This window comes from Hypanus sabinus, chromosome 2, assembly GCF_030144855.1.
Source record: "Hypanus sabinus isolate sHypSab1 chromosome 2, sHypSab1.hap1, whole genome shotgun sequence".
Lineage (NCBI taxonomy): Eukaryota > Metazoa > Chordata > Chondrichthyes > Myliobatiformes > Dasyatidae > Hypanus > Hypanus sabinus.
Window position 1 is genome coordinate 137122751 of NC_082707.1, and position 16037 is coordinate 137138787.

The following is a 16037-nucleotide window of genomic DNA, read 5'->3' on the forward strand; positions in this document are numbered from 1 at the left end:
AAGGCACTTTTAAAAATTAAGTTTATTATTTATAATTATTCCTATAGGATTTTATGGATTTTAATTAATTAAGTTAAGAAAATAATAGTTATTCCCTAATAATTTTCTTGAATGTTAATGAGCTTTTAGATTTCTCATTGTCAAATTCAGGAAAATCTATGACAGCTTTATTAGTCATCGTAGGACCACTTCCTGCTTTACCTAACATCAAAACATTTCTAGAGTCCTCTCGGAGCAGGGCCTCCACCCTGTGCCACTGCTTAGCCCAAGGGTTCAGAAAGTCATTGCATATCCACTACAGGTGTATGTAGTTTTTTTGCATCCTGGGCTACATATCCAGCAGAGTATGACTCAGAATCCTGCTGCCCAACTTCCTGCCCAACGAGGGAAGGAAAAAGACATCAACTCTACTGCTAAATAAAGAGATAGATTAAAACTGGGTAACAGTAAAAGTAACTCAGTGCCACAGTTCTTTGTCATAATGAACCATCCACAGCATTAAACCAATTTCCTTTGATCAGCTTCTGTAACTAATGCCATACAGATTCAGGGTAAAATAGTATGTTCAGTTTAATGTCCTATTTTAAGTACATTTTGAAGTAGTAAATAATTGCTTAAAAGTTGTTCCTTTTTGAAGCTGTGAAATTACATTTTAAAGAAGCATTTGTGGAGTGCACTTTGAAAAATATTAAAAGACAATTGGTCTTTATCTTATTCAACACTTGTTTTCCAGAAAATGTCACTAATATTGGACTCAACAATGCTATTTTGGGATATAAATAAGGATACTTAAAGACTTTAAATAAGAATTGTTTTCCTTAATGATGACCTACATATCAGAATGCTTTAGAGCAAAACTGTGCTGCAACTTGCTTGAAGATCTGTTACTTTATAAGGTGAGCCTTTTCCTGGAAATAACAACCACAGCTAAGTAAAGACAAAAAGCTAAGTATATACCTGCAGCATTTGCATTTCACATTTTAGTCTCAGTTTGAAAGATTGTGGTTAAGTCCTGCAAACATATCTTTAAAAAATTATAGTAGCTCTTTTTTTCATCTATGCCTTCTATAACTTATTTTCTATATAAAAAATTATATGAGAATTATATGGCCAGACTAATATTTAAAATGACATTTCAATAAATAATATCTAAAGTGTTAAATACAGGAAATACTTACCCAGTCAATTTCCAGCTCTAAACATCCACAGAAGGATGCAAAGGATGAAACCCATATAAAATCAAAGAATGAACATAGAAAGAGATTATATGTACCATTAGTCACTTCTCTTCAGATAATTATTGTTTTTATTATTGCGGAGAGATGTTGCATTTTTTCTTAGTGCGAAATAGCGCATAACCAGAAAAGGCACCTAATTCGTACACACTCGCCTTAAGCACCTGTTTTTCTGGTCTTTGGCCACTAATAGAATAAGAAAGGGAATTATCCACTCATAGGCCACAAGATAGAATTTGGGGTTACGTAAAATGGAAGGAGAGGAGAAATTTGGAGGAAGGGGTTAAACAGTGAGTTTAATGGCAGCAACCAATACCCTCATACAGTGAAGTTGCCCAATTAGGACAGATTTACTCCTTTGCAGATGTGAGGTGTTAAGTGTTGTCTGTCTGTAGATGGTAGCTCATTACACTCAAGGTTGGGGAGTCACTAAAAATAAGGATGATGCCCAGCAGAACTTCAATAGGAAATAAGTGCAATTACTTCCAAACAGACAAAACATTTTATTTTGTGCAAGTAATTTTTAGGCAAAATTTGCTGGTCGATATAAGGATATCAGTGTAGTCTTAATAGTTTAGAACCGCTGGATTGATGTTATAAATATTAATAACTCTGAAACTATACAATGTAGATCTTTTGTCTCCTTTTCAAGAAAAATGGTTACGGGGTAGTGTGGGTTTAGTACTTCTTTAAGGATTATATGGATCGGCACAACATGAAGGGCTGAAGGGCCTGTACAGTGCTGTAGTGTTCGATGGTTCTATGGAAGATTATACTTCAAAGACAGAGCAGTGAAAGTTGATTGCTGGACTGAAGTACTTGGCTTGTGGTGCAAGAATGGGCAGTCTACACTGTCAAGTTACCCACAAAAATTATACGTGAATTCACGATTCTTAGGAAGAATTAGATAGGGTAGATGCTATGAGAAGGTCTCTCCTGATCAGAGAGCCTGAATCTAGGGAACACATTCTTAGCACGAAGAAAAACTTAATGAGACGAGGGTAAATTTCTTTTCTGATGGTCACAAATCTTTGGAATTCTCTAGGTACAAAGCCATAGAACCTGATAGACTCAAGGTAGGTGATTTTTTGTATGTCAGAAACCTAAATGGTAATGGATTTTGGATAGGAAAATGGAGTTATAAAGGTCAGATCAACCTTGTTATTAAATGGCAGAATAACTTTACAGGATTAGGTTCGCCATTTATTCCCTTTTCAAACATTCTTTACTTCTAGGTTGCACTGTGTATATAGAGTATTGGCAAAATTGTGTTATGTTATGAATAATAAAGATAAACCATTTTGCATTTTCAGTGTTCAGATTGCCTGAATGATAAGATGGTGTGATGAGAGGAACTGAATGATTGGCATCACAAGAAATAAAATAGTTAAATCTAGCCCATAGATTCATGAACAATTTAAAACTGGCAATTACAGTCATGATCTGAATATGACTGCTTTAGTGAGGCATTGGGGAAAGAAAAAAATGTTCAGATTATGCAGCAGGCAGGTCAACATCCAAGGAAAGAAACACGTTTAATGTTTCAGATTGATAACCTCCTATCTGTTTTGAGGTTTTTAATCTGACACATCAACTGTTTCTCTTGCCACTGGTATGTTTAGTTTGCCTGTATTATTACCAAATTATGTTTTGTCAAAGATCAGCTGATTAACTGTGGTAAATGCCAATATTATAAGACATAGGAGTAGAATTGGACTATTTGGCCCATTCAGTCTGTTCTGCCATTCCATCATGGCTGATTTATTATCTCTCACCAATCCATTCTCCTGCTTTCTCCCCGTAACCTTTGACACTCTTAATAATCAAGAACCTATCAACCTCCACTTTAAATCTACCTGATGACTTGGCCATTTGTAACAGTGAAATTCACAGATTCACCACCCTCTGGCTAAAGAAATGGCTTTCAAATCCTGCACAAGGATAGAACTGGCACAGGTTCCTAGACCATATTGATCACAATGGGAACTGCAGAGCTATGTAGTGCTTAAGAGGGACAGAATTAACATTTTTGAAGATTACTTATTTTTTATATGTTTCTTATAATGTTAACATTTTTAGCTTTATATATTTAAATAATATTTTTAAATGTTGAAGTTCTTTTTTTTACTAAACCCTGCCAGCTTTGATGCTGGAGGCAGGGCTTAGTTGCCCATCAAAGTTTTAAAGGGAGATTTGGTGATGTGCTGTCTCAAATTCATCATTGATTCCTTTTCTTCCAACAGTGGACACATATTGCAAGTAGCAAAGGCCCAAGGGGTGGCTGGGTGTGTCAACACAAGGAAGGCAATTGCAGGCAAAGGTCCTGTGCCAGTTAAGATCAAGTTTGAGAATAGTACCTGTGATATAACTCAGTCCAGTTATGTAACTGATATGGGTCTAGTTATGTTACTAATATTAATCTGCAATGTAGAGTTACTTTCTGTTCAAAGATTAAAGAGTAGCTTTAGTTCATTTATTGATTTAAGTTAAAACAAAGGCATTGTTGCATTATTTATGCTGATATTAATATTTGCATGGTGCTGTTCCAGGTACTGGATTACGGAGTTCTGGATAATGTTTAAAATAGACAACAGTCTTTCAGAAACAATGGAACATTTTCAAGAGCTGGTGAGAAAGAAGGGTGAAGAGTCACATTCTCAATTTATTGACACTTCACAAATGTAAGACATAAGTACATATTCCATCTCTAAAAAAATGATAAATAAATGATCAACATCACCTTCACAATTATTCTTGATTAAGAATATGTGTCTGAGAGAGAGAATTAGGGAAAAATTTTCAATCCAATAATTGCTCTCATTATAAACTACAGCCTTATAGAGTATGAGGCCCTGCATTGGCCAGAGTCTACCATGAATCCTAGCTGTCTACATGATACACAAGTCAGGGCAGTACGATATAGAGACTGAGCTGTTGCTCATGCCGCTTCCCTTCTCCACACAGCCAATGAATCCAAAGGAACACAGGAACAAATGAATGCAGTTCAGCACCAGCGGCTTGGCAGGTGTTCCCAGTCAGTGTTGAATTCAATATTGGACAGCCTTAGTGACTCCAGCTCCAAACTTTTCTCTCAGGGCTTACGCCTGAAGCCTTCCCAATGAGTGGGTTTATCCACAAAGCAGCAGAGGTTTCAGATCTGAGTTTTCCTCCTACTAGATGAGCTGCCAACCATGGCTGATGAACCCCATCTGCCGGAAGTGACTGGTTTTAAGGTGCCAGTAACCCGCCTTTAACCATTTCTCCTGTCAGTAGGTTCTGCCTGGCTTTATAGCTAAGCCATACATGAAGGCCAGGAGCTGGACTTGGTTGTCAGAGGCTATTTGAGACACATATCATTGTGAGCATTTAATACAGCGTGAGTTTATCCCCACTACCTCCCCCTCCCAACTATGACAACTTTAAGGAAGCTTATAAGTATGGGATCATCCAAAATATACTGCAAATTAGTATTTTATGATGAACATGATTGTGTGCTTTCTCAGACCATTTTCTAGAAAGGATTATCTTTCAGTTAAACAGTTTCATTTTCTCAGGTTGACTCAAAGCCAAGGAAACACATTTCTTCACATTACTTCGATAACAACAAACAATTAGCAATTATCACTACTTTTCACAATTCTCTCAGCAGCAACTCACAGAAAAGGTGAAAACTCTCTTTGTGGGGACTTTCTGAGTTTTAGGAGAACAGAGATAAAAATAATATCACATGGTGACTCTATGATTAGTTCTACATATAAAATGGCAGAAATAAATTATTTTTGAATAAGTCATGCCCCTACACTTAGCCAGCACTGTTAAATCTTGTGAAGTTTCTCAGTCTTTCAAAAACATTAACAAGCTTTTAAAATCTACAAGCGAAAAACTGAAAAGATAAATCCTTTTAAGAAAATCAAGAACTGAGGCAAAGCTGAAACTTCCAAATACTTTTTAAACTTCTTTGAACTTAACATCATGGGGTGAAAGCAAGAACAAGGCACTAGATTTGGATGAACAGATAGTCATAATGAAAAATAAGACAGGCTTGATGCTTAATAGCATACTCCTCCTAATCTCCATTTTTCCAGAAACAGCTATGTGCACTATCAAACCTTTTACTGAGGCTTATGCAGTAAAATGCCCATCATTAAAATCAGTGGCATTTTGATCATGCTAAATTCATGTGCTGAAATTGGCTGTTTGCACAAATTCCTACTCCTACCACACTCCACGATGATCCATCACCACAGCATAGCTTATCGCTCTGAAGCAAGTCACTGATAGTAACTTCCAGAGCTCCAGTTATCAAAGAGCTGGCTAAGAAATCAAACTCAATGTAAATTTAATATCTAAGTACATATACTATATGTTACCATATTGAAATTCATTTTTGCAAGCATTTACAGGAAAATAAAGAAATGCAATTGAATTTATGAAAACTATACATAAACAAAGACTGACAAACAACCAAGAGGTTTAACAGGTTACCTGAAAGTTAGCTGGTTAGTATACAGTAGCTTATTCTAACTCATTCACTGTTACTGATAGCTAATGTTCTTGTAACCATGCATTAGAATCTTATAAAAAATGTATGGAATTGTATCTTAGTATATATTGTGAGTGAGTGAGCGTGTGTGTGTGTGTGTGTGTGTGTGTGTGTGTGTGTGTGTGTGTTTGTGTGTGTGTACATGACTTTAAAAAAATTATAGTTTTCAGATGTTTGTTTTGGAAATGGTAAACATGATATTTTGATCTTTTCAGATGTTTTTAAGTAATGTCTAGATTATTGGTAACTTTGAAGACTACAAGAGGCCATAGATTATAAATGGTTAAAACAGTTACAACATTGTTCTGGAAGGTAGTGAAGTTAGAACAGGGAAATGTAATTTTTTTTCCAATTTTCTACACACAACATAAACATTATTATGAAGCTTTCTGATTAATTAACAAAAAGCTAATTGCTATTCTCATTATAAAGTACAGAATCCCCTCTCCTTTTTGGAAAATTTTCTTCTGTTCCGTCATAACCAATCATGCAACTTCATTGTTATTGAATTATAAGATGTTTGTTCTATGAGCCCTTTCTGTTTCAGACTGAATTATTGGACAGTTGTCCATGCACTTAGACAGGGGATATTGGAGTTGTCAGATAGAAAAACTTTCAGCTTGTTCAAATTTACTTGTAATTCAGGTTCCCAAAGAAAAATTGTCTTAGAGTCATTGTGTGTAACCCACTTTACAGTTTGGATTTGGACAAAGGCAAAACAGAATGCAGATGCTTGAATTTAAAACAAAAGCAGAACATTGGAGAAAAATCAATGGGTTAAACAACAAAAGGTGTAAGTTGATGTCTTAAATCAAGGGTTGACTTTTGCAAATGTTGCTTGACCCACTGAGTTCTTCCAGAATTCTGTTATGGTTCCAGTTTATATTAGTTTTAGCTGCAATCATGGCCAAAATAGCCAAAGTGAGATAATTATTTATTCAATTTTCTCATCCTTTGTTGAGAAGATAAGTGTGGAGAACTGAAACTCCAAAACTCTCCAAATTAGTCAAATTAAGTAGTCCTTCACTGAAAACTCCATACATCCAAAAATTGTTATCTAACAGATTATTGATTTTATGCATCAAACCACCTCCATCTTCAGCCAAGCACCATTGTGAGTATATGCCCAGTGCCTATATTTTCTTTTCTGGGCAAAACTTATTCCAATTTCCTGAATGCTTTCCTATTGTATAGAGGTAGATTCATAAGCCTCTAACAAAATATCTTTGATTTTTGATGGGCTGTGATTATTACTGTTCCTTGTACTCCACTACTCAGCAGAATACCGAAAGAATATGTGCAGCAATACTGTTGTATCGTAGATTAGGTAACAGCCTGTAAAACAGAGGGACTTTCTTATCCCGGGAATGGGTGGAAACAGGATTACTCAATTTCGAAAATGAAGAAGTTGAAGCTGCTATAATATCAAGAGGCAGGCAAAGATAAACACAAGGCACATATCATCAGACGAGACAAAAGAGACTGTCAGAGTAGAATGAAGGTATTTTAATGGAACAGAAAAAGGGAAAAGGCAAAGGTGCCTGCTTGTAATGCTGCAACAAGAAAGCTAAATCTTAGTCATATAGAAGTGACAAATCATGTCAGTACATGCCTCACCTAACCTATGCTGATGAGTGTTTTTGAAAGCAGCAGCTAAACTTTTTTTTTGTTTACTGGACAGAAGTACACACGAATGGTCACGGAAAATCACTCAGAGGATAAAACCAAACTGTAGCAAAAAACGAAAAGTTTCCCTTCTTTTTGATCACTTGGAGCCAGAAGAGCTGGCGGAACACCTAACCTACCTCGAGTTCAAGTCCTTCCGCCGGATATCAGTAAGTCTGGGTATCAACTGTGTTAAGGAAATGGAGGAAAAGATCTGATTTTTGTCTTAAAATTACATTCACTTGAACATGCAGGGGAAGTTAACTTTTATCAGGTTACTCATGAACTTCAGCACCTACAGATAAACTACATAATAAGCAGTTGTGATTGTCCTCAAAATGGTTGGTGCATGGTAAATTGTTAGATACTGATTAAGCAGAAGATCCTTGTGCTCCATTTATAGCACATTCATACTCCAACAAATAATTGAAAATAAATTTACCCCCCAACCTAACAGGATTTCAAGGATTGCTTTTTATTGCCACCTCTAAAATCCCATCTGAATAGTTAACAATTTCTTATTAAGGTTCCACCTTCATGTTTCCTTAGTAATACCATTTATGGAATTTTGTTGCATTGAAAAATACATTTCAGTTTTTCCAATAAATGTGCACTACCTTTAATGTTCCTCTTCAGTGTGACGTACAATGTAAAGTCAACTGAAAAAATAAAAGTTGTCTGCTCTCCATTGTGGTATGAGAGAATGCAACAACCGGTTAGCAATGTCTCATCAACAAGTAGATTATCAATTTATCTATTTTTGTCTTGTTGAATGGTAAATGCTCCCCATTTCTCTTTGTGATATTCTCCATCCAACCTGAGTGAGTAGTTGCTGCTTAAGTTTAACATTTTATTTGGAAGATAGCTTCTTGGACTTAAACGTTTTGAGTCCTGGAGAGGGGACTTCAACATTTCAATAGAAATGTCAGATATAAGAGCAAGAATGGGTCAAATGTCTTATCAAACTGACCCCCCCCCCCCCCAACAAGATTAAAACTGATCTTCCACTATAGCCTGCTTTTCTTGTACTATTTCTCAACTCCTTTAACGTTCCTAGATTCCGTAAGTCTGTTAATCTCAACTTTGGGATGTGCTGAGTAAATGAACATCTACAGCCCTCTTCTGGGTAGAGAATTCCAGAGTGCAGGAATACTTTTTACCCTCAGTTCTAAATACCTGATCCTCTATCCTGAAAATGTCTATATTTCCCAAACAAAGAAAGCAACATCTCAGCACCCATCCTGCCATGTCCTTCAGGTACATTGAATATTTTAATAAATTCACCTCTCATTCTTAACTCTAACAAATATAAACTTCTCCAGCATTCCTCGTCAGTCTTTTTATCCCAGGAACCTGTCTAGAATATAGTTACATTATTGTCTTAGAGCCAAAGCTAATTCATTCTTCTTGAGATAAAGAAATCAGAAACCCCAGTGATCTCAATTGTAGACTCTAGAAGTGTTGTATAATGTTACCAACATACTTCTTTTTGTACTCCAACCTCTTGTTGTAAAGATGAAGACTCTGTTTACCTTTCTAGTTGGTGATGAATACTTACATTTCATTTTTAGATGTTCTTTGCTATTCTTTCCATCAGAGTTTTGTTAGTTCACATTTACCCACAATTATATTCCATCTGCCATCTTCTTTTCCACTGTCAAAGAGGCAATCTCTTTGTTTCTTCCCCATGGATTACTTTCCTACTCAGCTTTGTATAGTCAGCAAATGTGCATTCATCCTAATCAATCCTTTCATGTAAGTCATTAATTTCTTATGATAGCTACATTTGCACAAAGTGCATTGAGCTGCAGCTCCTTAGGGACCATGTTAAGAAACTGGAGTTGCAGCTCAATGACCTTCAGCTCATACAGGATAATGAAGAGGTCATAGACAGGAGCTACAGGGAGGTAGTCACCCCTAAAGAGCAGGTTCCTGGGTGACTGTTAGAAGAAGACTGTTAGAAGTTAGGCAGCTTGTGCAGAGTACCGCTCTGTTCATTCCCCTCAATAATGCCTCTTTAGATTCTGTTGCGGGGGGTGACCTACCATGGGAAAGCCACAGCAATCAGGTCTCTGGCACTGAGCCTGACTCGATGGCTCAGAAGAGAAGGTGGGAGAGGAGGAGTGCAGGAGTGATAAGGACTTCCATAATTAGAGGAGCAGAAAGCAGATTCTGTGGACATGAAAGAGACACCCAGGTCGTATGTTACCTCACAGGATCAGAGATGTCTTGGATCGGGTCCACGCCATTTTAAAGGGGGAGGGTGAATGACCAGAGGTCGTGGTACATTTTGATGCCAACGACATAGGTAGGAAAAGGGAGGAGGTCCTGAAGAGAGAATATAGGGAGTTAAGGTGGAAAATTGAAAAGCAGGACTTCTAAGGTGGTAGTCTTTGGATTGCAGCTTGTACCGCCTGCCAGTGATGAAATGGCAGATAAATGTGTGGCTGAATAATTGGTGCAGGGGGCAGGTTTCTAGATTACTGGAAACTCTTCTCAGGAGGTCTGACCTATAAAAAAAGGACCCGAGGGAGACTAATATCCTTGAGGGCAGGTTTGCTGGAGCTGCTGGGGAATGCTTAAACTAGTTTCGCAGGATGATGGGAACCAAAGTGATAGGGATGAGGATGGGGCAGTTGGTATAGAAGGAGATACAGTGTTCAGTGAGACTGAGGAAGGACGGGCAGATGATGGGGCAAAATTGTAGTTGGTGGGATGAGTTAAAGTGTAACAGGGGGGCCAAAATCAAAAAGGTGGATGAACACAGCACTAAAGGTGTTATATTTGAATGTACACAGTATTAAGGTAATGTGGATAATCTGGTAATGCAGTTAGAGATTGGCAGGTATGATGTTATGGACATCACTGAGTTATGGCTGAAAGATCATAGTTGGGAGCTTAACATCCAAAGATACACATTGTATTATAAGGACAGGCAGGTAGGCAGAGGGGGTGGGGTGGTTCTGTTGGTAAAAAAAAATGAAATCAAATCCTTAGAAAGAGGTGACATGGGATCAGATAATGTAGAAAATGTATGTTGTGAGTAGCATTAAGGAACTGCAAGGGTAAAAAGACCCTGATGGAACTTATATACAGGCCTCCAACAGTACTCAGGACATGGGGTACGAATTACAATAGGAGACAGAAAATGCATGTAAAAAGGGCAATATTGTGTTAACCATGGAGGATTTCACTATACAGGTAGATTGGGAAAATCTGGCTGGTGCTCGATCCCAAGAGAAGGAATTTCTATAATGATTACAAAGTGGCTTTTTAAAATAGCCTGTGGCAATTGTAGATTGGGTATTATGGAATGACCCAGATTTGATTAGGCAGCTTAAGGTAAAGAAACCCATAGGAGGCAGTGATCATAATATCATAGAATTCACTCTGCAGACTGAGAAGGAGAAGCTAAAATCAGATGTATCGGTATTACAGTTGAGTAAAGGAATTACCGAAGCATGAGAGAGGAGTTGGCCAAAGTTGACAGGAAGGAGACAGTAGCAGGGATGATAGACTGGAGTTTCTGGGAACAATTTGGAAGGTACAAGATAGATATGTCCCAAAGATGAAGAAGTATTCTAAAGGGAGGGTGACACAAAGGAAGTCAAAGACAACATAAAAGCAAAAGAGAGGGCATATAATGGAACAAAACTTTGTGGGAAGGAAGAGAATTGGGAAGCTTTTGTAAACTAAAGTGAAGGCAACTAAAAGCCGTAAGGAGAGAAAAGATTAAATGTGAAAGTCAACTTGCCAATAGTATAAAAGAGGATACAACATGTTTTTTCAGATATACAGTGTCTATAAAAAGTGTTCATCACCACACCCCCCCCCCCCCCCCGGAAGTTTTCATGTTTTATTACTGTATAACATTGAATTACAGTGGATTTATTTTGGCTTTTTTTGACACTGAGCAATAGAAAAAGCTGCTTTTGTGTCAAAGTAATCTAAATTAATTACAAGTATAAAACACAAAATAATTGATTGTATCAGTCTTCGCCACCCCCCCCCCCCCCCCCAGTAATATGACACATCAAATCATCACTGGTGCAGCCAATTGGTTTTAGAAGTCACGTAATTAGTTAAATGGAGATCACCATGTGCAGTCAATGTGTTTCAATTGATTGTAGTAAAAATACATCTGTATCTGGAAGGTTTACCTGCTGGTGAGTCGGTATCCTGGCAAAAACTACACCATGAAGCCGAAAGAACACTTCAAGCAACTCCGCAAAAAGTTATCGAAAAGCACAAGTCAAGGATATAACAAAATTTTGAAATCACTGAGTATCCCTTGGAGTACAGTTAAGTCAATCATCAGGAAATGGAAAGAACATGGCATCAGCTATAAACCTGCCTAGAGCAGGCCATCCTCAAAAACTGAGTAACCGTGCAAGAAGGGGACCATGGAGGGAGGCCACAAAAAGACCTATGACAACGCTGGAGGAGTTACAAGCTTCACTGGCTGAGTTGAGAGAGATTACGCATACAACAACTGTTGCCCAGGTGTTTTACCAGTCCCAGTTTTATGGGAGAGTGGCTGAGAGAAAGTCACTGTCGAAAAAACTCACATGAAGTCTTGCTTAGAATTTGCCTGAAGTTCACATGGGAAACTCTGAAGTCAGCCGGAAGAAGGTTCTAAAGTCTGATGAAACCAAAATTGAACATTTTGGCCATTAGACTAAATACTATTTTTGGCATAAACCAAACACTGCACATCTTCAAAAACACTCCATCGCTACTGTGAAGCACGGTGCTGGCTGCATCATGCTGTGGGGATACTTCGCTACAGCAGGCCCTCGAAGGCTTGTGAAGGTAGAGGGCAAAATGAATGCAGCAAAATACAGGGAATCCTGGAGGAAGACCTGATGCAGTCTGCAAGAGAACTGCAACTTAAGAGATTTGTTTTCCAGCAGGACAGTGACCCCAAGCATAAAGCCAAAGCTTGACAGGAGTAGCTTAAAAACAACAAAGTTAATATCCTGGAGCGGGCAAGTCAGAGCCCAGACCTCATTCCAACCGAGAATTTGTGTCTGGATTTGAAAAGGGCTGTTCACTCATGATCTCCATGCAATCTGACAGAGCTTGAGCAGTTTTGTAAAGAAAGGTGAGGAAAAATTGCAGTGTTCAGATGTGCAAAGCTGAAAGAGGCCCATCCACACAGACTCAAGGCTGTAATGCTGCCAAAGGTGTATCTACTAAATACTGACTTGAAGGCGGTGAATAGATATGCAATCAATTATTTAGTGTTTTATATTTGTAATTAATTTAGATCACTTTTTAGAGATCTGTTTTCACTTTGATACGAGAGTCTTTTTCTGTTGTTCAGTATCAGCAAAGCTAAATTAAATCCATTGTGATTCAATGTTGTAAAACAATAAACCTTCCAGGGGGTGGGGGTGAATACTTTTTATTGTCGCTATATAAGTGGTAAAAGAGAGAAGGCAATGTATATCAGAAAGCTGGAAAATGATACTGGAGAGGTGATAATGGGGGACAAAGAAATGGTGGAGGAATTTAATGTATTGTATGTCAGTCTTCACTGTGGAAAATGCCAACAGAATGCAAGAAATGCGAGAATGTCGGGGCAAAAGTGAGTGTTATTGCTATTACTAAGGTGCTTGGGAAGCTGAGAAGCTTAAAGGTAAATAAGTCACTTGCACCAGATGAACTACATCCCAGTTTCCAAAGGAGTTAGTTGAAGAGATTGTGAAGACATTAGTAATGATCTTTCAAGTATCACTAGATTCTGGAATGGTTCCAGAGGACTGGAAAATTGCAAATGTCACTCCACTCTTTAAAAAGGGAGGAAGGCAGAAGAGAGGAATTTATAGGCCAGATAGCCCGACTTCAGTGCTTGGAAAGACATTGGTCCATTTTTAAGGATGAGCTTTTGGTGTACTTGGAAGCTCATGATAAAATAGGCTGAACCGAGCTTGGTTTTCTTCAGGGAAAATCTTGCCTGACAAATCTGTTGGAATTCTGTGAGGAAATAACAAGCAGGATAGACAAAGAACAGTCAATGGATGATGTTTACTTGAATTTCAGAAGCCCTTTGACAAGGTGCCGCACATGAGGCTGCTAAACAAAATAAGAGCCTAAACAATATTATGTGAAAGGTATTAAAGTAGATTGAAGATTGGATGATTGGCAAGAGGTAAAGAGTGGAAATAAAGTGGGCCTTTGCTGGTTGGCTATTCGTGACTAGCAGTATACTGCAGGGGTTAGTATTGGGAATGCTTCTTTTCACATTGTATGTTAATGATCTGGATGAAGGAAGTGATGGCCAGGTTTGTGGATGATACAAAAATAGGTGGAAGGGCAGGTAGTTTTGTGGAAGCAGGGTGTCAGGACTTGAGACCGATTGGGAAATTGGGCAAAACAGTGGCCGATGGAATATAATGTAGAAAAGTGCATGGTCATGAACTTTGGCAGAAGGAATAAGGATGCGGTTATTTTGTAAGTGGGAAGAAAATTTAAAAAATCTGAGGTGCAGAGGGACTCAGTAGTCCTCATGCAAGATTCCCTAAAGGTTAATTTACAGGTTGGGTTGGTGTTAGAGGAGGTCAGTGCAGTGTTAGCATTCATTTTAAGAGAACTAGAATACAAAAGCAAGGATGTAATATTAAGGCATTATAAGGTATTGGTCAGACCACACTTGGAGTATTAGGAACAGTTTTGGGCCCCTTATCTAAGAAAGGATGTGCTGGCATTGGAAAGGGTCTAGAGGAGGTTCATGAGAATGAACCCAGGAATGAAAGGGTTAACATATGAGTAGTGTTTGATGGCTCTGGGCCTGTACTTGCTGGATTTTAGAAGAATGAGTGGGGATCTCATTGAAACCTATTGTATATTGAAGGGCTGGATAGGATGGATGTGGGGACAATGTTTCCTCTAGCGTGGGAGTCAAGGATCAGAGGGCATAGCTTCAGAATTGAGAGATGTCCATTTAGAACAGAGATGAGGAAAACTTTCTTTAGCCAGAGTGTGGTGAATCTGTGGAATTTATTGCCATGGTCGGTTGTGCAGGCCAAGTCACTGGGTATATTTAAGGTGGAGGTTGATAGATACTTAATCAGGGCATCAAAAGTTACAGGGAGAAGACAGGAGAGAGGGATAATAAATCAGCTATATTGGAATAGTGGAGCAGACACGATAGGCCAAACAGCCTAATTATGCTCCTAGGTCTGGTGGTCTTATAAAAGCTGAGGCCCAAACATTTTTCTCTGCCTCATTCCCTACTTATCTGCCAACTGGTGGTTTAGTGGCAACAGCACCGGACTCTGTGACGAGTGGTCCCGGGTTTGAAGCCGGCTGGCTTCCTGCATACTTTCCATCCATGGATTGAGTATTGAGCTAGCAACACAGTCTTGAAAAAACAGACAAAATGCTAAATAAATGGCAAGGCTGCTGCCCGATGCGCTGTAAAGTGCAGAGTGGAATCACAAAAGCAGTAACTCGCTACTTATAACCTACGAATGTGAAACTTTTACTGCACTGCTTTAGTCTGTTAACCAGTTGCTAATATTATAGTCCCAATTTCATATCCTCGTCTTCTCTAACAACTTTTATTGTGCAATTTACCAAATGTCTTAAGAAGTTTCAAATATCCACTGATCTCCTTTATGCAAGTCCTATCCTCAAAAATCTCCAACTTCAACTGATTTAGGAGTACACATGTTAAAATTGAGTCACAATAGCCATCCAGAATTTTTCTGAGGAATGCTTAAATATACAAGACATCCCTTGTACCTTCTCCTCTCCTATGAGATGCATGGCCAATGATATTTTTGCCACTGATGCCAGATGTGTCCATCTTGACTGAACTTGGTTTTTCCTTCTCTATTTGCAGGTTGATGGAATGTTTAACCAGGAAGTTTAGTTTGTGATTGTTTTCATATAAAGTTGTTCAGAACTTGCCATCTAAAGCACAGTCCATGTTAAATAATTATTTGAATTTATTTAACTCTTAATCCATCTCTCAATGTGAATGAGTAAAAATCTTTGCATTATGCCCCCATTGCAGTGTACAGATATTATGATTTATAAGTCTAATGGCTTGTAGAAAGAAGCTGTCCTGTAGCCTGTTGATTCTGGGTTTAAATGCTGCAGTACTGTGCGCCAGATGGAAGCAGCTGACCAGTTTATGGTTAGGGTGACTGGTGTCCCCGATGATCTTCCAGGCCTTCTTTATCCACTTGCTGCTGTAAAATGTCCTCAACAGAAGGAAGTTCACCTCCACAGATACAGTGGACCACTGTCTGCAGTGCTCAGTGATCAAGGCTGGTGCAGTTCCTGTATCGGGGGTGATACAGCCAGTCAGGATGCTCTCAATGGTGCCCCTGTAGAAGGTCAAGGATTTGGGGACTCATGCCGAACTTCTTCAGTTGTCTGAGGTGGAAGAAACGCTGTTGTGCTTTTTTTTGTCTCACAGCTGCAGTTAACGCATTTGTCACTTTGATGCACCATCAATAACTCACACTGAGACGTAAGGCGAGATATCGGCTTTTATTGACTGGAAGAAGGAACCAGGAGTGAGTGTCTATCATACAATGTCCTGGAGACTGAGGCCGAGCGTCAGGCCTCAGATCTCCTTT

General features: G+C 38.5%; 1 protein-coding gene across 1 annotated transcript in view; it reads left to right on the top strand.

Moving 5' to 3' along the window:
- Positions 1-16037, top strand: part of LOC132384505 (RAS guanyl-releasing protein 1-like) — a 99380-nt gene that overhangs the window by 52282 nt on the left and 31061 nt on the right. Inside the window, exons 4-6 of the mRNA XM_059955660.1 lie at positions 834-896; positions 3785-3916; positions 7460-7613. Of these exons, the coding sequence (XP_059811643.1) occupies positions 834-896; positions 3785-3916; positions 7460-7613 (349 nt within the window). The remainder of the gene's footprint in view (positions 1-833; positions 897-3784; positions 3917-7459; positions 7614-16037) is intronic.